This window comes from Cygnus olor, chromosome 2 (assembly GCF_009769625.2).
Source record: "Cygnus olor isolate bCygOlo1 chromosome 2, bCygOlo1.pri.v2, whole genome shotgun sequence".
NCBI lineage: Eukaryota > Metazoa > Chordata > Aves > Anseriformes > Anatidae > Cygnus > Cygnus olor.
This window is the reverse complement of record NC_049170.1, coordinates 97,973,607-98,000,292: the sequence shown is the minus strand read 5'-3', so window position 1 is coordinate 98,000,292 and position 26,686 is coordinate 97,973,607. Positions and strand designations below refer to the sequence as shown.

At 40.0% G+C, this 26,686-nt stretch overlaps 1 protein-coding gene across 24 annotated transcripts in view; it reads right to left on the bottom strand.

Moving 5' to 3' along the window:
- LOC121066118 (myelin basic protein) overlaps window positions 1-26,686 on the bottom strand; it is a 115,576-nt gene that overhangs the window by 75,470 nt on the left and 13,420 nt on the right. For 8 of the 24 annotated variants that reach the window (XM_040549498.1, XM_040549485.1, XM_040549510.1 and 5 more), the window contains exon 2: window positions 14,338-14,412. In XM_040549498.1, the coding sequence (XP_040405432.1) occupies window positions 14,338-14,388 (51 nt within the window). In that variant the 5' untranslated portion in view covers window positions 14,389-14,412. Of the gene's footprint in view, window positions 1-14,337; window positions 14,413-15,245; window positions 15,359-15,987; window positions 17,127-17,815; window positions 17,909-18,377; window positions 18,470-20,623; window positions 20,783-22,030; window positions 22,574-23,213; window positions 23,313-24,594; window positions 24,671-26,686 lie in introns of those variants that run through there. The other 16 variants (XM_040549486.1, XM_040549509.1, XM_040549487.1 and 13 more) reach the window with 15 other exon arrangements.

Genomic DNA, 26,686 nt, shown 5'->3' with positions numbered 1-26,686 from the left:
TGAGCAACTCATCTCCACCATTTTGTTTTGTTTTACCATGTATCCCAAAGTGCGGTACATTACTGGGCTATAAGAGACTGTTAAAGATAGGGTACATTCTGTTCTCAATAGAAACACCTGCATGAAAAGTGAAAGGCAGTAACACATTGGTAAAGTGAGAGCCATACTTAATAAATTGTATTTCAAATGCTTAGCTCTTTATATATTTTTGTTAAAAGCAGATGACCGAACAGCTTTAAGGGTAGCTGTTTCCATGGGTGAAGAAGGCGGGTGGGAACAGACTGCTTGGATATGCCACACGCACCCAGTGTCTGACCAACCTGAGAGTCTCCTGTGGTGAAATGACTGCTTCAGTGAAGGAGGGGAAAACCACTGGTGGTGTGTGCCCTGCTTTTAGCACAGCCTTTTTGACACCAACTCCCACGGTCTGCCACTCTCCTCAGCCAACAGGTGAAGATAAGGTTTGGGTAGGTGGAATACAAAAGACAGACAATTGGTTGCACCACCAGACTCAGACGTCTGCGATCAAGGGCACCAAGTCCAACTGGCGGTCAGCCAGCAGCTGCATCCCTCAGGGGTCGGCACTGCAGCCAGTATCACGCAGTGACTTTAGTAAAGACCATCGAGCTGCTCAGTACACGGAAAGGCAGAGCTCCTGTCCAGAGGGACCTTGACAGGCTACAGAAACGGACTGGCAAGAATCTCATGAAGTTTAGTAAAGGCAAACGCAAAGCCGTGCATCTGAAGTGGGACAACCCCATTTACCGGTACAGGCCAACTGGCCAGAAAATAGCTGTGCAGAAAGGCTTTCTTTATTTTTTTCATCCACTAAGTTAAATGACTGTAAATGATTGTATTACAGATGTTTGGAAGTGAAGGATAGCTCCTGAAGCATGCAGCAAAGAAAGGGACTATTAGCATGAAGATATAACCCCAGTTCTCCTAAACTTTGTCATTTGAGAGAAAAGCCCCCTGTAAGTCCCTACATAGTGAGAAGAAAGGGGGTTAGAAGAACAGATGTGTACTTAAGAGTTATGCTGAGATTTTTTTCTTTGTTCTGCTTTGCTGCTTCTATAGGCTTTAAATATACTTTGCTTGGAGCCAATATTGTCACTAGAAACAACAGCCTCCCAAGGGAAAAGCTGTGGCTAATACATCAGTTTAAAACCACTTGAACAGTCACAACTGGTCACAAGAGTTGCAGAAAAACAGCAGCCTGTCTGAGCAATGAAAACTCAGGATTGATTTCTCCCCAGAGGGAAAAGCTACTGGCCTCAGGAAAAAAATGGGTGGACTGTACGAGAGACTACAAAAAAGCTGAGATACTATGCTGTCTCAAAGACAGGCAAAAACGCAGGCAGTACTTAAGAATTATACCCTGTCAAAAAATGTCAAGAGAATTATAATGCTGGGAACAAAAATCAATGTACCCAGACTTTAAAGTGATGATGATGTAAGGGTACTTGTTTGTTTGTGGGCTTTTCGTTTACTTGTTTTAGTAAATAATCCATAACAAGAAGAAAAAATATCAATTGCCGTGACTGAATAGATCAAGTATATTTTGCAAGGTTCAAAAGTTATTGCACTATTCACATGAGAGCAGCAAACGTTGGCCCAGGTAAATAACTTGTTATCACACCCCAACTGTGATGCAATATTCGGCGATTAGCAAATAACATCCTTGGATTCAGCTAAAACAAGTTACAAAAATCTATGAAAGCTAATGACTATTACTTAGAGACATTTTATGCTGCTTTCATAAAAGGATTGTGGTAGTAGCTACTCACCTATACTTACTTTTGCATACCTCCTGTGTACACTGATCTAACAGTACAATAAATACAAGAACCTCCCTGAAATGAAGGTCTCCACAGTCTACAATCAGCAATTCGTACAGCTTAATAAGCTCATATTACTTTCCCACTGCAAAATTCACATACATATACACAAGGACAAAAAGTGGCTTTATAATGGAGAAATAAGTTAAAAAAACCACTGTAGGAATTAATGACAGTTCAACAGCTCCTTTTCATCAACATATGAAGATCTTCGGCTCAAGCCCCTACCGTAAGTTTGGTTTGGTTTAAAGGAAAGATTGCTCACTTCAGTAGAATGTCTTTCAGTAGATAAGCTCCATCTCAGCCTAGACAGATGACCTTTTTGAGGTAACCTTCCTTAGAAAAAACAAATCCTCTGATAATGTCTGTGCAAAATTAGAGGTAAACACAGTTACTAGAGGCGACGCACGCGGCTCAGGACAAACTTCTCCTTGTATTACCAGCATCCAGCCTACGGCTGAGTCACATTGGGCTTTTAGTTTGTTTTCTACTCACCCCTCCTACCCTTGAAGAAAGATGCAAATGCAAAACATATAGATTACACCTTTTTATCTCTATCTACAGGTAGATAAAGATATAAATATGCATATAATACATATATATCAGGGTCCATATTTATCATGTGTCAAGCAGAGGAAGAGGTAAAAGGGGAAAATTGGGTTTCACCTCTTGTTTATAAGACCCAGCTGCAGAGAGACTCTTCAAACAACACTGCTGCTTTTTTCCCAAAGATTTTGCTTGCACATAGCCCACAGCAAATCACATTACATTAATGTGCAAAATCTATGTTAATGCACTACTTGGCTGGCAGTTTTAAGCACACAGACGTCATGAAGTTAAAAGACTGCATTTCCCTCAGCAACTGTTACTTAGTAACCCTCAGCACATAAATAGAATTTTACATGGCTGCATATGTGTTGTGAAGGCTGGAATTTATGCCTCAATTCTACCGGCGAGCCAGAACCCAGGAAGCCACACACGGCACTGTACATCAAACTCGCACCAGCTACGTTCAACTGCTTCTCAAGGCAGGGAATTTAACCGTGCACGACCAGAGAAGTATTTCCATTGCCATTCTCTTTCTGGTGTTTCATCCTAAAAAAGGGGCAGAGACAACACTTCTTTGAAGTTAGACCTCAGACAGATTTTTCTGGTATTGCTCATCTGCTGTGCAGTGCAAGCTTCAGACACAAGCAAAACAGAGAATACACAAAGCTCTTCACCTTCATCCCTAGAGGTAGTATAATCTACTGGCTACATAATCACCAGGTGTAATTGGTAGGGTAAACCCACAGAGGAAACACTGAAGGAAAAAAAAAAGGAAAGATATGGGGCTGAAGAAAACAGGTGGAGCATGATCGATGTAAAAAAAAATCAGACAAGAATACGTCATCTGTACATATAAAAGTCTAAATAGCTGTATTGTATTAACTTGTATATTTGATCCTTCCATATATAGGCTACTTGTGAACTCAATATGTGATCCTTCCATGTATAGGCTACTTGTGAACTCAATGACAGCGTACTCAAACTGCCTGAGTAAATATCAACACGGGACTTCAGTATCTTTTGGGACCAAGAGACAGCCTTTCCAGCATTGAACGTAACAGGCAGCCCCTTGGAAATGCCTAGGAATCCTTTTTACTCAATTCCCTACCACTGCAAAATGATCTATTAACTTTAATCTGCTTCTTCTAATGCTTTCCTCTGGCACCCAACAGTTTTATCTCCCACAATGGTTTATTCTAACAAAAGTTGAATGTCTTGACATAAAAACAACTGATGGAGTTACACATAGCATTTCACAAACAAGTAAATGAAGAGGTTACACAGATTATAGCTGCAGTTATTACATTAAGTATAAGCATATGGATAAGCAAACACATTTCATTTGCATTTCTTTTAGCAAGTTTACAATCCATTACAAAACATCCATCATATCTTCCCATTTTGTACTATGAATAAAAGTCTTAGGGTTTATTAAAGATTCCCCCAAAAGGATTATAGAAAGCCTAGCCAACCCAAACACTGTCCCACCTGCAACTTTTCTGCTGTAAGAGGTTATTCAACAGGCACAAGTTCTCATTGCAAAATTCCAGAGAATCAATGCTTCAAAATATGGGTTGCTACTTAGATTTCTTTTCTCTGCTGCAGCCATACCTTGACGCTAACAGTCTTGTAACAAGCAAGATGTCTTAGCTCAGATCAAGAAGTCTTGAGTCCTGTTAGGCATCAGGCATTTTTGCTTTCAAGAAAAACAAACCCAAGCAACACAAAACACCACCAACAAAAACCAACCAACTAAACAAAAATAGGAACCATTTCAAGGTTTGAAATTAACCCCACTGAAGACTGGCCAAGAAAACTCCAGCTGTCCCTGAAGTCCTCATTTTCTTAAAGCCCCAAGACCCACCTTGGCAGCGCACCAGCCTAATTGAGCTCTGCGCAGGAGACTTGGCCAAGACTTAGTCGGGGACGGGGACAATTAGCTGGCCATCTGGCTCTCTGCACGGAGGAAAGCAGCTCTGCACCTGCTCCACCAGCCCACTGCTTGTAGCCTAATTGGTTAAAGCAAGACGATCAGAGCAAAACCAGAATGACTTGCCTCCTGCTGAGACCCGTGGCTCATGAGGTGGGATTGAGGCCAACCCCTGCTCCTGGTAGAGCCATCTCCCTCATGGGCTCCACATTCAGAGGGTCTCCAGTCCCTTACATACAGCAGCAGCAACTATTAAGAATTACATTTTCTCGAAATATTGAATTGTAGGGGGGGAAAAAAAAATCAACACTGAAAGTAATTTATCAGGTAAATGAACCTGCAAGAAACCGAAAGCTAGATGTTGCAAGTCCACGTTCTCCGCACCTACAAATCACCATAACTTAATTTGTCACATCTGAACATAATGGATTACTGTGGTTCAGATCGATCTCAACTAAAATATATTAACATAAGTTTTCTCTGAACACAGATTTGCTTCTGAAAGAAACTGTAGGTTAGCACCGTATTACAGGAGAAAGCCTTTCTACCAGCAAATATCCCACAGCATATTGCAAGTTATTTCTTTCAGCAGAAAGAAACTAAGTTTTAGTCTTCATTATGTACATCTTTTGACCTAGAATCTCACCTCATGTGACTGAGCTCCAGAAATAACATCAATCCTCCTAAACATATTGAGTTTTCTGTGTAGCAGGGGACCCAAGATAGAACAACTGTTACTTTATGCAGTGGGTCTCACCTACTGTGAGCTCTGAAGCCTTCCACAGAACACCAGGAGATTTTTATATATTCTATTACTACATACTTAAGATGTTAAATATCTTATTAAATATTTAACAAACAGATGGCATTGGCAAGTATTGAACCATCTTTAATATATATTTTATGAGATATAAGCATTCCTCATTTGTTACAGTCACTAACGTGAGATGCTGATTCAGAGTCCCACATTCACCAACCTGCACCTGCCAAGTCTTATGAAAACAAATGGGATTTCAGACACTGGATTGCAAAAGGAAAAAGAAAGCAGTTATTCAAGGCTTTCTCACTGTGCACCATAAGGCAAATTTCTTCTACAGTAGAAAGCTCTGGCTCGACATTAAGAAGAGATTTAGCCTGTAGTTCATGGGGAAGATCAGAATGGACAGCAAGCTGCCCTGGGGAGAAAGGCTGCTGGTCTCACTTCTTAAAACTCACGGAGTGAACACATGTGCAGCCAGTCAGGGGTATAAGCAGAGTACATATATTTGAATATACACTCAGATTTTTATAGGTAGTTCAATATACGCTTGATCTTTTTTTTTTTTTTTATATATTTGTGTATGTGTGTACATTTATATATATACATGCAAGTAAGTAATTAAAGAGGGATTTAAAGTTTTTGTGCATGGTTCCCCCTCACAATTGAAGCCATGCTTCCCCCAAAAGAATTCCATAGCCATTCTTCTGTTTTCTGCAGAAGACAAATTATTTAACACGTACAAATGTAAAATATATATATATATATATATATATATAAAAATGATAATGGTTGGGTATAAAAAAAATAACAGAAGAGAGCTTTGATTTTCAACTCTTTCAAACAACGGCAATGGCACTACTAGATTGCTTGAAGCAAGGTACGGTGATAGGGATAGTTGCTGAACGTCTTCTGTCAACACGAAGAGAGAGATCTGGCTGGAAGAGAACCATTTTTCAAGTAGATGTGTGTTGTTAGAAAAGTGCAAATTTTCTCTCTTCTACAGTGTTCCCACCTCCCTGATAAGACTGCCTGTCAGCTGGCTGTCTCGTCACTGTTTCCAAGCATGCAACTGCACTGTTAATCATTAAATGCTGTTTCTAGTGCCTCAGAAGATCAAAACATGGCACTGACTTCATTAGAGATGGAAATACTAGCAGAAAATAGTGTGCCGAAAAACCTGCGTGCAAGGAGTAGGGGGACAGAGAAGGTAAAGGGAGGAAGGAAGGGGAGGAGTGTGAAAGACTAGGAAAACGTGCTAGACATTTAGTAAGTCAGTTATGACCACAAAACCATAAATCACTCAGACTTCAACGTAACAGTCTCAGCCAGTACCTTTTAACCAAGACGGTTCCAGCATGTTGGGATTTCCATGAGTCATCTGAAAACCTTAGCGCTACCAGACAGTGAATCTAGTCCTGAAGCTTTTACACAGAATGGGAATAACTGAGGGCCCAAAAATGGTGACTTTTTTGTTCTTTTGATCATAAGTGACTTGTTTAAGGATAGATCTCATTGATGATAGCCTTGCTACAATTTCTGGCATCGGGTTCTTGCCGGCATGTTTTGAGCTGTATGGAGGTCACAAGCGAGCTGAGTTCCCCCATACCTCCCTAAATTCAGTGCTGTTACAACTGCCATATTTCAGTTAAAGCTAAGTCCAGGTACACCAACCTGAATGTCATCCTGTGGCACTGTGGGGAAAAAAAAAAAAAAAAAACACCACCCACAAAGTTTCCATCATTGTCTCTTCCTGATTATAAGAGATGCTCAGAAGTCCCCCTAACTATCCAATGTAAATGGTATTTATCTTGTGTCTCTCAGCTCTATGCAAATTCTCATATTGTAATGGCCACATCCACGGGATGCTGCACTGAAAGATCAGATTGTTTTTCGAATGAGCCTTATCTCAGAAATCAAGACCAAAGTCACATTACTCTGCTTAAAAGTTTTTCAATTTCCTTTTGCAAAAGACTTTTTTCCTCCAGCAAATTTTTTCCTCTAGCAAATACTACTCAAGTATTTCCGGCATAAAAGCTGAGGGCATGCGAAAGATAAGTAGAAAGGAAAAATATCCCATGACATCTTAGCTCAAGGTGGAAAAATACTTTTTGAACTGCAGCCGCAGGTAAGTTAAATTTACTTGGTGTACAAAACCCCGCAATTACATGAGAAAGTGCTGTTTATTATTCATCTTCAGCTTCTGAAGTAAAAAGAGAAGTTATTGTTAAAGTGACACTTTGTAAGGAAGTCCCTCATCTTTTTCCTTCTGATATCCATTTCATATTTGCTGAATTTACAAATTAAAGCAAGATTCCCCTCACCTTAGCTATGTGGAATTCCTCTTTTCTCGTGGCAGGATGCTTAGCATCAGGCTTTAGCTTAGGTTTTGGCTTTGTACTGTTGCATGGTGTAAAACCATGCCTACCAACAAGTTTCATTGACCCAGTTTCACAGTCAATTACATTATCAGAAATGTAAGTAAGTGTGAAATGGAGAAGTCAAATAAACCATCGCTCCAGCATGCAATGCTCCCAGCTGGTGCCCAGAAGCATGTGAGACAACAGAACTAGCATTAGGGGAAGAAGATGAGGACACTACTGAACTATTGAACACACTTTTACCAGGGCTTAATACTTTGACAAGTGTCATGAGAAAGATTCGCCAGTCATTGTCCTAGATATTGGAGATTCTGCTGGGGTTTGGCCCCATAGGCAAAGCTCAGCAAGCTCTCCTCTAATAGGGAGAAAGCACTTCACCCCATGCTGATTTTACAGATTTAACTGTGTTCTAAGGTAATATATTACATATTGCACAAGATTATTATTTTTTTAATATAAACTTATCAAATATAACTAATGAAATTCTAGTTTGTTATTTTGACCTATCTCATCCAGTTTCAGAGCAGCTGATAAAGCATGTTGCCACACGATAGCATGCTGATCTACAAACCGCCATAACAGTAGAAGCACAAAGAGGTTCTGTGAGAAAGAAGGAAGATATCATTCCCTTTCAGGATCTCTCTATCACTTATGGCTTCCTCCAGACTAGAAATAACATCTTCACCTTCATTTTTCTGGCATGAAGTCGCTACAGCGTTGAACACCATGTTCTTGGGCTGCAGTATGGGCTGACCTTAAGAGAAGCCTGTTCAGCAAGCAGCCCAGTTCACAGGGAGTTCACAAAGAATGGGCAGTGTATTACACACTTTTCCTTCCAGTTCCTTGCTAATTTAAGTGGTGTTATCATTAAACTCATTTGACAGGACATTTGTCTAGTTTTGTATCAAAGCTAAAAAGCAGCAGACGTGAAGGAAACTATAGGAAACTATACCACAGCAGCATGGCATCTGATGCACAAGACCTCAAAAAGCACAGAGCGCACTTCCCTCTTTTGCTAGTCAGTTCTGCAGGCTGAGGGTGGGAGAAGAAAGCCCAAGACCCTTCCTCCTCCCTAGCCAAAACCACAGTGACTGCACCTCTTCCTTTTACACCCATGCGAGCTCAACCAGCTCAAGACCTAAACCAAGAAACGTTTGTACTTAGCACTCATGCACAGCAGAAAAACATTCTTGCAACATATTTGATGTAACATTTACCTATGTATTTACTCGCTTTTTCATTAAAATGAAGGTCTAATGAAAAATGTCCGGTATTACACAATTCAGGCAAAGCCTTAAATACTCAGGTGACATGGTACTGACCAGAACTTGCTGCTCACTCTTATCTGTCTTGCCTCCCACCTGTAACTCTTCTGTCAGTTGCTCTGTTCATAAGCCTTGCTAACTTCAGTGGCATTCAGATACACAGGAAAAAGGGGAACAGAGAAGCATGACCTCTACACCACTGAGGGTTTATCTTCCACACATACTTATGATAAGCCTAGGATATTTTAGACTAAAAAAATATTGTAACATTAATAGACCTTATTCAACCCAGTGCCTGAAAAGTTTAACGAACAGTCAAGTATTTAAACACAACTTAAATTTGGATACATAAATCGGTCCTTCTACAGCAGAGCTACTTGCCTACTTAAACATTGAACGGGCTTCAGTACAATGCTGAATGATGGTCTTAAGGTTAATTTTTGATGAAAGATGTCATAGTTACCGCATACTTGGCATTCTCAGAGGCTTCAAACAGCACTGTTCTTTCTGTATCGCTATGATATCATCTCACTGTCTGAAGCACATTAGTGCCTGAAGGCTCCGCTCAAAGTCTCAAAGTCCTCCTATTAATACAGAATGACACTGCATCTGTCCCAGCAAGCAATCTAGTTAGACAGTAGGAAGGTTAAGAAATGTAACAAGAGAATACAGCCGGCACAAAGGGATTTGCTCAAGGCCAAATCTAGGGCAATGGCAGAATTTGAAGAAAACAGATGCCTATCAAGTTTAACTGGTTTTGCTTAACTTCACAGAACTGCCCTTCGCTCCCTGGAAGGGGATTGCCTCTTTCGAAAGCTGCCTTCTCTTGTACCAGACACCAGCTTGACCAGACGGTAGCAGTTTGAGAGAATTTCTATGTGTAACCTGTAAAACTGGCTGGTGAAAGTGTTCATCGCGTCCCTCACAGAGAACTTTGGTTCTCTCAACATTTTAAAGTTTTTCTTTCTCTATTTTCCCTCTACCTTCAGAAAGCTATTGAGATGGAGTACTGAGCTTGAGAGGGAGTATTTTAATCAGTATATCAGATTACAAAGAAGGATACATCACTTGAGCCCCTGGACTCTGTTTTACAGCAGAAATTTTACTCTCAGGAAAAAAAAAAAAAAAGAAAAAAAGAAAAAAACCCACAATTTTAAAGGAAAATAAAAATAGCGCTATACAACTTTGCTAGGGGGGAAAATGAAAGGGCTTCACTCTTTTTATGCATGGTAACAACAATAGTGTATTTAAACATATTAAATTACTATACCATGTGTAATTAAAAAAAAAGGCATATCCCAGACTTCATAACCTACATAATCTGTATATCAAGTATCTCTTGACGTATTGAATAATAAACCTTTATCTTACAAAAATAATACTTCAATGCAATTAATATAACTAATCAAATTACTTCACCTGTTGTGTGCCCCCCCCCCCCCCCCCCCCCCCTTTCTTGGTACTTTACCATGCATACCAAGAGGAAGCACCTGGTGTAAAAGAAAAGAACAACAAACATGCACATGGTTTAGAGACAAGCAGTCTCAACAGTCTGAGGTAGGACATCAAAGGAGATCAGTGTGAAACCCTTCTGCTTGCAGATTGCTCAGTGTCTACGAGGTGAACTACACAAGTACTACACTGAGCCAGCCAGCTTCAGAATTTCACCCCTCTCTCATCAGGGAGAGCCAGAAAACTTTCTGTCAATGTTATCAGGAGTAGGGCTGCACAGGGTGTGAGATCTCTAAACGTTAACCGCACAAGGAGAAGAAAAACCAGAATCTCTTCAGAATCAGTTTAGAAACCGTTTGACTTGTTGACTGATGCACGCTTACCAGACCGATTTTGCTTGAACTAATTGTGTTGAGTTCACCTTAAACACGGAGAACCAGTTTGTTTATTACAATTATCAAATGAACCACTGCAAAACACTTTACAGAATCTAGGTAAGATGGTAATCAAAGGCAATACTTTTCATAAATTTACTACACACGAAGACTTGGTCATTATTAACAGATGCCTTTGTAGTTCAAGCAAAACATTAAACTGTAGATTGAATGCTTTATCATCAGTACATCTGTTTTGAATTTCTGCCTGTGAAAAGCAATATACTGTGGCAAATTTACACTTCTCAAGGTTCCTCAGAGTTAAATGTCAGAGGTAGCAATTGTTTTTGGTTTCTTGGTGTTTATTGACAGAATACCCCAAGTCCATCAAGGACATGAAATAGGCAAATGATCAAACGTGTTTCAGGCCTACTTATGCTTCTTGAGCAATCTCTTTACGTGGCTGGGCAGTGGGTTTTTTTCTTTTATACAAGTCACAAGCTTGTTGTCCAGCACCCCACAGTACGACATGACCTGAGGCACAGGGCAACCAGGCTCTGTGGTCTTGCTGGATTTGGTAGTTGTAGAATAGATGAGACAATGACCGAAACACTTCTTCCCAACCCCACGGGCCTGAACAATCAACATGGAAGGTAAGGGCCAGTTTTGACAAAGATTTAGGGATGCATATATGTGCTGAACAGAATTCTCCAGGGGGGACAGCCAGAACAGAGAGTGGCAAGGAACTGTTCTAATGAAACACTTGAAGGCACCTTCTGACATTAAAAAAAAAGCCGATGGCTCTTTGCAGCTGTGCCGAATTAACATAGATCAACTACAACCCAGAAAAAAGATCAACAAAACTTTGGTCACCCACTCTTTTAATTCTACGTTTAGTTCTTAGGGAATTTAACAAAATTTGTGACATGAAGAACAGGACATTATTTTCTTTTGTTGTTCCCAGATACATTTATGTAAGTTTAAACCCAAGCATTACCACCAAGAACAAAGTTAAACAAAATCAATATTTGTACATTTACTACAGGACTCAGTAGTTTCAGTAGTCTAAAACCATTCAAAGTAAAAGAGAAATGGAAGAAATTGCTGTGTTTGTTGAATAGTAGAAAAAGGTGAGGGCTTTAAGTATTTTTCTCATTACCTGAGTCAAATAGACCATTTTTCAAAGCATTCAATTAATTTCACATTTCTCCTTATTATTCATGAAAGCATCATTATAGCCTGGCATTTTTATAAATTAAGAGGATAACAATATTTTGAAAGAAGCATCACAGCATGGGAAACCATCTTGCCTTTAGCAAATCTGCCAATTTGAAAGCATCTTGGTCTCGTAACAGAAATTTGATGAAATAATTGGTTTCTGGCTATTTCTAATTTTGCCGTCAAATATCCAAATTTACTGAAAGTAAAACAAAGCTAGATGCCAACTCAAAAAAAAGAAAAAGAAAAAACACAGTAATTGCTGTACTATAGGGCATTTAATGTACAACCAAGAATTACAGTTTCATTACAGCATCTTTACTAACATGTCACTATTCATGATATAGCTACCTGGAGAACTGGACTATTTGTTCATGAGCCAGTATGGTGTCCATGAAGCAAATCTGACTGTCATGGGTTCAAACAAGCTGCCTAAAATGATCTTCTTCTTTGGTGCTATATTTTGGGGAATCGAAACGTTATAAACAGCCTGAAGTTACAAGTAATGAATTTTAGAATGAGCTGATAGCCTTCTGCACTGCAGTTCTACTGCTAAGAGCAAGAAGAGGTTGTTCAGCATTTTCACAGAGTCTCTTCAAGCCTGCAGCACCACAAGACTGGTGGGAAAACAGTTCTAATTTACAGCTATATTGAACAAAGACAAAACAGCAACTTCAGCTTGAAAAGAAAAAACAAGTATGGTACATATGGTTACAGCTGTCCGTAAGAACTTTACTATTGCCTACAAGAACTGAATGAAGATTGACTGGTTACGTGGAATACACAGGAGCACCTTAACCATATATTTCCTGATTTTAGATCTGTGGCCTTATCATTTCTTGTGACATTACTGCTGTCTTTCATGAGTAAAGGGAGATCTTGATCAAGAATCGGCTGTTTTAAAGTTTGGGGTTTTGCTTTATTTTTGCACTCTGAAAGGATGAGTGAGGGACAGAAGATACTGCTACAGAAGTAAGTTTCCCCTTTGAAATATTTTACATCAATGAATGTTATTTTCATTGCAGAATTCACCGTTCTTTATGGAATGATAAGGAAAAAGGAATTCAAAAGAGCTCAACTGTCCATTTCCTTATAGACCTGTCTTACATACTCAGTGCAAGACTCATGGACACCTGACTCTTGCTCACCCCTGAAGGACTTGTGCCTATGGCATAGGCTGCTAGAGGTTGAAGAATCTTTTCCTGTTTGAAGCCACGTATGCCAGACAACTCACTGACCTGCCACCCAGGTGTGTGAGACACAAGATCCCAAAGTGGGAGAGAAGTTATGAAGTGTTTTTCTAACCAGATTTTGTACCCAAAGAAAAAACTAAGCACAGGACACGTGGTGCACAACAGCCTAATAAGCTCCGTGTACCTGCCATATCACACCTGCAGGATCTCCCACGCTTGGTCAGAAAGAGTCAAAATATTTGGCTAAATACATCTGTTAGGTACACGTGACTTTGCTGGATTTGCACAAGGCATTTTTCTAGAAATGTAACCAAAAATCTTAAGGTGCCAAACACAGCTTAGGACTCATGCTATTGTTTGCACTGAAACCGAAACCATTTTGTAAAACACTGCATAAATAGAAAACAAAAACATGTTTCCAGTTCTCTCTTCCTGCTGTTTTCTCACTGTTCCCTCCAATGTGCTCATGTACTTCCCTAAAGAAGAAGTCAAAGAACTTTTAACTATATGAATTCTAGTCTGCATAAACCTTTTAGGGATAGCTGCTTATCTGTGCCACAGCAATGCAAAATACCTGCATTCCTCCAGACAGAGCACAGAACTGTTTACATCATCTGTCTGATGCAAAGGGCAATAACTTTATACACTGTGGGATCAGACTGTAAACTGTTATTTTTGGGTGGGGATGGGTAGAGGGAAGTTAGCAAAAGCTAGTAAGAAGAAACAACTTTTTTATATATGTTTTATTTTAAGATACGTGTGAATACACTCTTCCTGTACAATGCAGACACACAAATAAACAAGATATTATCACAAGGCAAACAGAATACCACATAATGTGTGAAATACGAAGTGTCAACAGAGGCCTAGAAAGTATATACTAACTTTTAGTGAATATTTTGATGGTTCTCATCTTTCTACCAAGGAGATTTTTAAAGTTGTATCTACTGAGACTGACAATCGTTGCCTTTGGAATCCTCTTATTTTACTTGTTTCCATACAGTTCCTTTCTTAACGATAAAGCCAACGACTGCCAAAATGGAAAGCTGTCAATAAGTAAAACATTACTCAGCTCACTGGCTCTTTAAAAATGTCTGCAATTTCCTGCTTCTAAGGATCATTGAATTCATTTCCAACGTGACTGAGAAGCATTTTATCAGTTATGCATCTGACACATGAAAACTTCATCCAACACAGCAAAATCCTAGTTCAGCTACATCTCATAGGACCCTCTTAAAAAAAAATAATAATAATTTTAAAATGACAAAAATAGCAACGGTGAAAGCGATCTGGTAAACACATTAAGGTAGTAAATATATATAATTATTTTATAACACACATTGCTGAAATGGTATCGCCTCTTCAATTTTCTGCTCTTACCTTGGTTGACTTGTCAGCACTATGTTCTCGTTTTCCTACGTGGTTCCCCATGATCTACCACCAGAACTTCAAATTCTGAAAAGACAAAAACAAAACAGAAATTTTGAAACCAATACATTTATATTGGAATACAAATTAATTCTTCCTTGGGCAGAACGAAGAAACAGCTCTCGTACAATAAACATTTTTACAGTCCACCATAAACTTTCCTTATTCCAAAAAAAAAAAAAAAAAAGGAAGAGAAGGAAAAATAAAGCATTTGATTTGTATATAAGCCAAGACTAGGTCAGTATTTAAGCAGAAGCCCTGTCTTTTGATAACATATTTACAATCCCAATTGTACAATATGTAGCAGCTGATTTGTAGCTGCGAATTTTTATAAGGGATCAAGTTCTTTAGAATTCACATTTGCCATTACATAAACAGCAATTACTGAAAAAAACCCAACCACCACACTAAACTGCTAACAATTTTCTGTGGAGGTGAGAATGGATATGTTCTTTAGAGCACAGGCTTTCATGGAAAGCGCATAGGAATGGAATGCCAACCCTTTCTTTGTATTTTCTGGCTTACTGTGGTGTATCTCAGCTTTAGCAGAGCTTATGTAGGTTAAACCACAACACTCAAATTTCAGCTTTTAGCTTGCATTTGTGGTTACACTACATATTTCTTCTCTTAGAAGCACGTGCCTGTATAGTATCTTACACAGACAAGGTTTGTCTTTGTGTTTTAGTACCTAAAGACGGTGCAAGGTAACATTTAAAGCCCCGAAACTTTAAACTACTTCCAAAAGAAGTTTCAAAGAGACTTTCTCCTCTCAGACTTATGAACTGGACTTTTGCTCATAATATTGAATTTCTGACCAACAATAATATTTGCTACTCTGCAATAAATGTAATGCTACATACTATAAATCCTTGGCGTCAGAAGTCTTCACACAACACTCCCAGTGTCAGAGGGCTGTTACTTCGTTAACAATATCTTCTGCAAAGGCTTGGCAGAAAAGCACAACAGGCCTTTGCTATAACAGAAAACACATGAAGTAAAACAACAGCCTATTACCTAGTTATACTTGAAAATAAAACCACGGTTATAAGCTCAGATACATGGACTGACCTGTGTACCAAGGGATACCTATCTACGATGGATAGAGAATTTGATTACTTCTGACTTTCCATCACAGAAACGTGCATTTTATTGAAAGCCTCTTTGTCCTGCATCACTACTGCAATTTAGGAAGGACTGACAGATTTCTCCCCAGACACACATAATAAATTTCAAATTAGCAAGTGTCTCCAGTGCTTATTCAATTATCCACCAAATTCCAGCCACTCAACACTCAAAGTGACACATGTCACTGTATCTGATTAAATAATTCCCCACTAAATCCACTTTTGAGGTCTCACAGAGGAAAAATTAAAAACCATCCAAACTCATTAAGTGTACTCAAGATAGAGTTTATTGGCAAATAATAGAATAATAGTTTTTTTTTTTTTTTAAGAACAGATGTATATATTGCATAAAAGACTGAAATATAGCTTTTGAAACTGTGAAATCAGCACAACCAGTTTATGTTGTTGTGACATTATGAAAATTTGCAAGAAAAAATCCAAATAAATGCATTTACACTTGATTTCAAAGCTGAACTACCTCAGAGCAGCTTTTCCTCTTTCCCTGTGGAAGGCAGCTCATCTCTCATTGCCTACTTTGCGACCTAAGGAAAATACCAAGTGGAATACAAAACCAGAGGATACATCTATCCAGGAACGTAACGGCACGATGTTCCAAGTCATTTATAGAAACAGTAATAATGATAATAATGTCAAACGATCTGCAATGCACATACCTTTAAGTAAACAGGCAATGGAGCTGATGTAATACTTGCAAACTAGAACTCTGCTCGCCGCCCAGCCTCACCTTTCTCTCCCTTGTTTCTGTGGATTAAAGCTCTAGGAACAACTGCCCTGGGCTCACGAAACACCCAGCACAGTGGGGCCCTGCTCCTGCACTGCCACGGTGGAGAAAGATACCAGCTATAGACAAACCATATTCTGCACCATGGTGTGAAACTAAGCCAGATAAACGTTTAAAATCCTTTGCTGGCAAGCGGAAAGAAAATCAGCAACAAGTTCCACACTGCCACAAGCTAGCTGTAGCAAACGATAAGGCCAGTTTTCTTCCCAAGTGTCTGCACAAAGTAAGCAAAATGAAAAACCAGCAAACCAATAAGCTACAAATTCCTGTGTAGAGATGAAGATACTTCCCAGACAAAGGCACCGAAATATCTTAAGAGTAACAGAAATGGAGATGTCTGTAAGTGGTCCTTTGGGAAAAAAGACTTTCAAAAACTTTGATGTCAATTGGAAGTGGAAGCGTATAATGCAAACTGTTCTGTATGTATCTGATTGGGAGGTGGCAACATGAAATTAGAGGGGACAACATGCAAATCTGCAACGATCAGAGCAAAGCACCAGCATACGCAAGCCTGGAAACGTTAAAATCACTCCCAGCAGCAAAAAGAAAGTCCTGATTTTTTACTTTACGCTCGAGCAGAGGTCTGCCGTACTTGATTAAAAACCGAGACCATGGGTCATTTTCACTTTGGGATGCAAGTACAGGCTGCTGTTAAGACTTAAATACCTATTCTCTGATTGCTGCTGTTCTGAGAAAGCCACACCGCACCGTTTGTATGTGTGCTGAACTTCATGCGATGAGTTGAGTCACTGACTTCAATGAGATTACTCACTGTACAATCTTTGTAGGAACTTGCAGCCAAGTATTCAAAAAATCTGAGATGGAAGAGGATTTATTTTCTTTTTAGTCATTTTCATAACGTTCAGGTTGCCAGACTAAGCATATACTGAAGCAGCTGTTCCTGGCAGTTATTAACAAATGTCAGTCAACCCATCAACATCCTTGTTTGCAGATGAGTCCATACGTGCTTTAGCACTGATAAACAGCCACAAGAACAGTCTTGAAGCTCCAAAACAATGAGAAAACACAACTGCCATAGAAGTGCAGCAACCTCCATTGAATCAGATGTGAATCAGATCTAACAATAAGCTTCCAAACTAGGCCTGAGCATGAGATCGAGCTTATGACCGCAACAGCACGTGCCCTCAACCTTCCTAGTGAAATCCAGCAAGTTTTGTAATTCCTGCGAGCTGAACGATTCTGCATATGACCTTAAGTCACAAAATCAGAGGGGACACGGGGAAGACCTGCAACGACCAGAGCACAGCACCAGCTGCCCAGGCAGGCACCGCAAGCTCTACCAGCAGAGCTGCCCAACAGCCTCCACACCGCTGCCCCTGCCAGGAGCCAGCTGAATCAGCTTTGCTGCCAAAACCCTAGCATTACCCAGTCACTGCCTGCTGCTGAAATCACTCCAGCTATCCAGGCTGCTTCAAGTGATTCTCCAAAATAGCGCAGGGATTTTTCGCCTGGGGAAACAAACTGCTTTCTCCCACCAACTCACCTTCCTTGGGGAGTCAGTCTAACAGGTGGCCTGTGGGAAGCCTAGGCCAAGCCTTCTTTTCTGCCTTCTTCAGGACAGGAAGCTGTATTCCAGCTAGAAACAGTAGAAACACCACCCCAGGACAGACACCTCTCTTTGCTGCCCGCTAAGTGTAAAATTAAAAGATGAACAAATACAGAAAGAGACGGGAAAACTCAGTCCTGCATATCACATATTCACAAATAATATATATATAAACGTGTGTATGTTTGATTAAAACTGATTAAATTGTTTAAAAATAGGGTTTTGTAAACATATATCATCAGATGAATTTTGTTAAACCCCATTCTAGCCTGCCTGTTGAAATTAAACGGATATTTGTACTTTGAAAGAAGAGGTTCTGAAGAGGTTATCTCCCCATATACACGCACTGTCCTACAGAGAGGTTTAAATTTCACATCAGAATTTCCCCTGAAAGGCAGAAACATGTTTCTCTAAACTTTGAATATACCAGGAAACAGATTGGTATCATTTTTTTGCAGGTTACGCTGTTTTAACTGCAAAGTACCATTTTCTTACTCACTGAAGGAAGCCTGATAAAAGTCCACCACTTGTAATTGTCAGACTCTAAAGGGTCTCTTTCTCCTGTAACATCTCACCGAACATCAGCTTTCTGTAATCTAAATAAAAACAATAAATTTCAGCCCAGGAGCTTGTTTACAGTGACAGCTAACGAATCACAAACATTCAGGAACTACAAGAGGCTAGAAGCCAATGCACCTGGTGCACCTTTATTGAACATTAATGGTTATTTAGCTTTAAAACATACAAACTACCTAACGTAAGTCACAGGATGCTGCAAATGGATTGTTAAATGTTATCCTTGAAGAGCAATTTAGTTATGTAAAATAGGGGTTCGATCTTACCTCTTCCCACGCACTTAAGTATGACTCAACAGAACTACACCTAATAATACAGGTATGCAGGCGCTTACATATTTACAAGTATCAGCTCATAATTAGTACCTTGTCTAGGAACATGTATTCACCACACACTGATGCTGGTGAATAATGGTGCAGAGCTGCAGTGCTAGATACGTTTACCGAGTGCTCACGGTCTTACTCACGTATGGGAAGAGTCAGCATGGAACATAAAAATATTTCAGGAATTTACTTAAAACTTTCTGCTAAATTAATTGATATTCTCATCTGAATAAAACTGTATTTTACTACTACATCCAGATCTTATTAAACAAAAGAAAGCAGTGTAGTTACTGTTAAGAAATGTCCAAGTTCTGTCTATTTTTGGTAGCCTTCTAATGCAGACTCTTAATGACAAACTTCCCCAGCAGTGACATGCAAAACATTTTTTTTCACCAGTGTCGGGTCCAGGTTATGTAGCTTCCTGGGAAGCAAGCCGACCTACTGCCCAGCAGCTAGTTGGAAATGTTGGAGTGCTTTCTAGGCTCTCAGGGTGATGTGCATCTTTAGAAAGAAGCCTTTCACTTCAGCATTTTTTTTCAAAACAGAATGAGACCCTGGGCACACCTAAACTGCTTCTTCAGACTTCCCTCATCGTGGTCATCTGGGACCCCCATGTACAGAGAAAGAAAACTAACCTCTGGCAGCTTCAGGTGAGTGACCTGTAGCTAACTGCATCAGCAGCCACAGCCAGAGTCAGATGCAAGCAACCACATAAAAGTAACCCACCTCACCGGCAAATTGCTTCCTAGGAATCCAGCCCTCTTAATTCAAGCGTTAAATTATTTTGTGAAATGTAACATTTTTTTATCTCTTACAAGTTTCATCATTATTTCACATAAATTTAACTTTTCATTACCCAGGAAAGTATGCAATCCTTGCTGGATCAAACCTTATTTCACTTTTGACTTCCACAATGCTATTTCTCTAAGGAACCCTTCCTGAAGGAAAACCAAATTATTCCCCATATACATGTCCTTTGTCAATGGCAAAAACCAAGATTATAGCGGCAAACTGTAATATTCAGATAAGAGAAATCACCAGCTGTAAGTACCAATACATGCATTTAAATTATGCTTGCACAGTGCCTTGCATAGTAAAAATCTGTCCTTTCTGGCCCACGTAGGCATTACAGCAATTTTTATATTTACAGGCAGCTGTATACTCTTCAGTGAGGACCCTAGACCTAGAACAGTAACCCTCTAAGAGAGGGGTCAAGTTCTGCAACACCCGAGAAAAGACTCCCTCGTGCTAGTGCAGTATCTCAGCCGTTTAGGTACACCTCATCCATCACTGCAAAAGATACCAAAATTATTTAAGTAGCAGTACATTTCATGTAAGCATTACGACACTGGAGAAAGGCTACCACGCTGCAGTAGAATATATTTTGTGAAAGAACACCAAGTTATTTCCTAAAGCTGCCACAGGGTAAGCACAGCAGATGGTACACAAGGTTTTTTTTTTTGGTTTGGTTCTTTTTCTTGATCTTTTCTGACTGCTTTGCTTACACTTTTCCCCCTCTCTCTTCAACAAGGATATTGCATTGTTTTTGTTTTCTTTAAACACATGTAAATTTCAGGAATTTCACCTGAGGACAGTCCAAACTCGATTACAGACAGCAGCCTGTAAGAACAATCATAGTGAAATTTCTAAATCATAGATATTTATTTCCTGTAGCTTATGCTTCTCTTTTTTTTCCTCCTTCTTTCTTCCTTCAGCCCACTCCACCCTCTTTCCTGAAACTCTGTCAGCCTCATGTTCCCCATTAGGAATGAGAAAACAGATAGTTTTAGAACAAATTTCTCAACGGGGCTTTTCTGCCTCCCTTCGTGAAGAGAAAAATGCTCACCTGGCATCACTTAGCACACGCCGTTATCTGTACTCCCTTGTACAAACACAAATCCTGAATGTTTGCGATCAGACGGCATTAGCCACATGCTCACTGTTTGTCTTCACTACACCAGGATGGGAGGAGCGCCGGGAGCTCTATGGCAGCAGCCCCCCTGGAGGATCAGAAGGAAGATTCCTTGATCACCTCCACTTTAGGAGAGAGGCCAACACGTGTGATGGGGAAGCCGCTGCTACCCCAAAGCTCCAGGGGAGGCACAGGTGCCCCCACAGGTCCAAGCCCCCCACCACACCATTCCCTGCGCCAGCTGCTCCCCCACAACACCCACATGGCAAGGGCTTTGCAGGGGAGCTGCTGTATCTGTCCCCCGGGTTTTCACTGAGACCCTTGTGCCTCACAGCTGTTCCTGACCTAGAGAACAGAGAAAACCACATATCTGCCTAGTATCGCAGCCCTCGAGCCTGATCCAAAAAGGAATCATTACCTTATTATGAAATTAGAACTGATTTGTCTATTCGCATTTCATTCACTAATATCAACAGGTTCGTTTAACTTGCTATGTGCTGTCTTCACCGATGAGCAATACATCTTCATTTTTCACCCTTTCAGATAGCCTACTGAAGAAAAACAAAACAAAGCAACAACAAAACGTCTATTTTTTTTCCCCCCACACTGGAGGACTCTTTAGGTCTGCATGGCATACAAGACCTAGGAGCAAGCATGGATTTTTCCCAGCCCTCTGAAAATGCTCAGGGGCATCAGCATGGGTGTTTGTTCCTCAGCACTTGCCTGCTCCAGGGACAACGTATTTTGCCACTGAAGTAAGATAAATCCTGAGGGGAAAAAATAAAATAAAATAATAAAATAAAATAAAAAGATATAGAGAGAATAGCTAAGTACAAAGATGCACCACAACCTCATTCTGCATACAGTGAAGACCTGGTGTAAGCTCTTAAGACCAGCACTTTCCACTATCATTGCTCCTAAAGTGCTGTGTATCTCCTTTAGGAGTGTGCCTGCAGCAGTGGACTTCACCTCTTGACCTGAATGAGTCAGCAACTGAAAGACGTACTTGCCCTAAATGCTAAAATACTTAGAGAGAAACCAGAACACAAGGAAACGTAACACAAATGTAACATTAAGCAGGAAAATGAAAAAATGAAGAATGAAATTTGATTTCAAATGGTAGAGAATTTCAGGCCAAAATAATGATCTTATCAGTACAACAGCAGAAAAAGGCAAGGAGCAATCAAGAAAACATGCAGGCAAGTATCATTATGACTTACTTGCAGACTTTCAGGTTTTGAGATTACAGTACTCTGAAATCAGAGAAGACCTAACATTTGTTTTCACAGAAAAATGGAGAGACACCACGAAAATCAAAACAACATACATTCGAAGACTCACATTTTTATCGTGTGTCTACTTAGAGAGACAAGAAGTCCTCTCCAAACGGTGAGCTGTATGTTTTCCCTTTACAAGCGAGGCTTCCAGCGAACACAGCCACTTTGATGCTCAGCGTCTCACTAACACACGGTAGCGACTGATGACAAAATGCACACCTGCAGCTCCAAACGCATGTGAATCAAAGGCACTGCACGCCAGCTCTTATCTTCTCATATTCGACTGACTGACAGACGGGACAAGAAGATGATTCATCCTCTCCAGACACCGTTAACATTGCTGGGAGAAAACAATGAACCACTACACCCTTCTCATTTAAATAAGCTTTAAAAAAAAAAAAAAGGACACTGCCCCATCTTTCCCTCCGTCTGTTCTGACTTCACACATGATCTACCTATCCCTACTGTAAACACATCGACCGAGAGTCGGGTTTCCTGTAAGTGTTCCTCTCTTACATTTGGCATAAATATAGATATTACGAAAGGCTCTGACTTTTCACCGCACTCCCAGCTGACTCCCTCTTGGCTCGACCTGCTGCTATAAAGCCATGTCCCTCCCTTCCCATAAGCATGCTGCCAAGGAGGCACAAAACCCAATTTGTCTTTTGTGACATGAAAAAAGCATCCTGAACAATATATACGCTTATATTCCTCACTTTACATGCTATGTTACTCTCTTTTGCCTTCTCTTTCCTAGCCTGATTGCCTGAGCATTCGTGCATAAAATTATGAAAGTAATTTTATTTTTAAATAACTTGATGGAAACTTAGTCCCCAAGTTTTTGATCTGTGTGTGCTTAAGATATGTATGTAACAAGACTCAAGGGTCTTGTGACAACTTCTAACAGGTTATTACCCACAGTCTATTAGCATGTGCAAAACAAGACTCTCCAGCTTGAAACCCTTTGCTGTGCAAGTTGTAAGTGACACCTCGTGAAGCTTCAATGCCTATGTACAAGATGCTCTGCTTCTACATCAAGAAGCAAACTCCAAAACCAAAGTGACTTACAAAGCTGTGGAGAAGCTATATTTGTGTGCTCATGAATGCCTATCTGGCAGCACTACTATGACACTAGTTTGGGATTTTCTCTGTCAGTGATACAGTGGGTTGCTTTCCCTTCTGGACAGGGAAAGCAAAAACACTTCTTGCTAAGGACAATTGTATACCTGAGAAATAAACAGGTTTACCTGCTTCTCAAATGGAATTTCAGTCTGGCTACTTTGGGTTTTCCTCGCTGAGGTCAGAAGCTGAGCAGGTTGCAGTCACTAAGCCGTGAGGTGTTGCACTTGGAATTTTAAATAATTAATGAGTAACAGCAGCAGCCCTGACGCTGCAATCTGCATGAGAAACCACTTAAGTCTTTACATCACCCTGATACCATTATTGTAGCTGTGTGCTTCGTCATGTATACTTTAAAGTACTTTTGTGCTGTGTGCTTCATCAAATATAAAGTACTTTTGTGCCTCGCATTCAAGAATTGCCTCATTTTTTTTTTTTTTTCAAAAATCTTCAATTTCATGTACTAAATGTAGCCTGTATAAAGGTTGGGAGAGCTGTGAGCAAAGACAGCATAGAAATAATTATTACTGAATTCCTACTGATGGGAATAACAGGCCCAGAAAAATAAAATTCTATTTGAACGCGATGATGTACGAAACGTACACAAGACAGTTACTTCCCCTTCTTTCATTAAAATCAGATTGTTTATTTCATGTTAAAAGGAAGACAAGGGAATGTATCAGGCCAAAACCACTGTTTTCTTCAGGATAGCTTTCTCTTGCGGTTCTGCATTTATGTCAAATCGTATTTTGTTCACTGTACAAAAAAAACAAAACAACAGCTAAATCTTGCAACAAGTCATTGGAGTAAGAAAATCTGTGTTTTAATAAGGAGCTCAGCAGCATATTCATTTTAAAAGATGTTTACCAAAATACAACTCAAATTCACTCCATGATTAAAAGCTAACTAATCTTAAAAGGTATTATTCACAGCACCCATCACACTATCATCTTAATCTCGAACAAGTTTCCTTCATGAGGTATAAGGACAAACTTTTCTATTTTTATTGTTAACTGAATGTTATTAAAATAAGAAGAAAATGTTTCAATTATCATCATTAAATTTGTAACACGGTCTGCAGCCCTCAGCCAAAAGGGGTCTCATTATGCCAGGCAGCGTGTGAAGGCAGATGAAGAACATTGCTTCCCTAAAGCTCCTGCAACCTCAGCACACAAGACACACGTTCAGGAGGTAAACCTTCCTCTCATATTATAGATACAGCACAAAGGCAGAGATAAATTACGCCAGCCGTGATAACATGCCTAAGCATCTTCACCTCATTTTACACCAGAACCCTGTCGAAATACAACAACGAGGTATTTCTCTGCTCTCCGAGGTGTTATTTCAGCAGACTTTCTCAGGCACACATCACGCTAACCATCAGGCCCGGGCTTATCACGAGGCGGAGCAGAAACCACAGTAACCCCTCTCTGCCTGCCTTTATTTAAACAGCCAGAGCAGGAGGTCATCCGTACCATTAGATAACCAGCTTGTGATTCGCATACTCACACAGGATGTGGGAAACCAGGGAGCATTTCAGAAGGTACTGAGGGGAAAGATCAGTCTACGGGTTGATCACAGGATAACTGTGAGTCACCAACGTGATCTGGCAGGGGAAAAGAAAAAAAAGAAAAGACAGACCTATGTTGTATGACGAGGGGGTATTTCCAGTCATGATAGGGAAGGACTGATGTCACACAACACACACGTATAACCTCATCGAATGTAAGCTACAGCTCTGGTCAGCCATATCTAACAGGAAAATTTTTCTTTTTTAATAGTAGGGACGATGGGATAATGAAAGCAATAGGAGCCTATTATACAGGGATAAGACTAAAAACCCATGACACGTCACACCTAAAAGAAAAACAAGGTGGAAAGACAGTGTTGGAAGAGGAGAAAATATATCCTGCCCGTGTATAAATCCAAGCTGCAAGTCAGAGTGGCTCTGAATATCAGAAGAAAAGGGTCTGGGGAACCAGGGGAGAGTAGACAACTAACTACAACTGCTTTCAAGATAAGAGACAAGAGCATGACAGCACAAATGGCAGGGCTCTGGCCACAGCCAAAGAACAGCCCCGGGTGACCCAGGGGATTACCTTCACCTGAGGGTGCCCATTTCAGCCAGCACACCTGCTTTGGCTGAATTTCTTACTTTCCCAGCTCAGACAGTAACTCCATATCTAACCAGTTCCCATCAAACCTTAGCTCACCCACAGCACTCACAAGAAACAGCAGCTTGTAATGCTAAAAGGGAAGTTGATAATGCAAGTTGTTTTCTTTTTATGACACCTGAATAAAAAATCTGTCATTTAACACATGAATTATCAATGAGTGAAAACAATCAGTCTTTTATTTAAAGTAGCATCTTGCTTAAAAGAGCTCTTACTGGAATTGTAAGTGGACAGTTTGCAAGCAGTGATACAATACTGACAGTTTTTAACTGTCAGTATGTACACTATAAAACAATAACTACTTTTTTTCATTGTTGTTTTAACTGGAAATCTGGCTATTTTAAGTTAGTGTTTGTGATCAACTTGACTGTTGCAGATGCAGCCTTTCACTCCTAAACACACTGAGGGTGATCCATGTACCAGTCCCTTCTAATGCCAGCCCTGCCCAGCTGTAGTCCCTAATCTTGAATAAATGGAATTTTAAAATCTTACCATGATTCTGGTTGACCAAACTTGTCCTTACTATGTTAATGTTACAGTTTTAATCACTATCTTCTTTTAGTACATCCAGTAAGTTTAATGCATTACCATTTATAAATATCTATTAGTAAATCCATTCTCACTGTGGTATTTGACGTTCATTTTGCAGATGCTCAGTGTCCAAATATATATGTATAAACATAAATAAATAAAACTATGCTAAGAAAGAAAAAAATGTTTTCCCCATCTCTTACCTTGCAGCACAAAATATTCACTCAAAAAGAAAAAAAAAAAGAAAACCAAACCACCAAACCGACCAAAACATTGCCCCACCCCCAAACCACAAGCTTCGTACTATCTGGTAAGGATGTTTAAAAATGTAAGCTAAAAGCACAGCAGGCTTCGTCTGTTTTTAAGGTTAAGCAAAGTGGAAGGCCATTAGCACCAGAACTGATTTTTGTTTGTTTGTTTTTAAACACAGCTGCATGCAAACATTTCATCAGTTCGGAAACCTCAGAGGTCACTTAAACTCACCTCTATATTCATTTAGTAACGCACAGATACATCCCACTTTTGCCAGCTATGTCATGTGAACAGCCTGTCCTGAAGCACTCCAAATGACATTATGCATTAGCTCTCTGCTCGAACGGAGAAGTGCTGCAGATCATACCACGCGGGCTCTCTCCACATAGGAAGAGCTAATAACAGCAGGTAATAAGGGAATCAGCGGGACGGGGATGGGTACAACATCAGTACCACACACTCCCAACACGGCAGAAACAAGGGAACTTAAAAATGTTGCTCACTCACTATTTTGCTCATTTAAAGTCGCAGCACTCCCACCGTGCTGCTTGCTTGTTCCTTTGCCTACCCTTTGCATGCCCACAGCCAAGCCAGGAGGCACCGTTTTGCACAATCAGGACAGCTTCTCTGACCTGCATCCAACC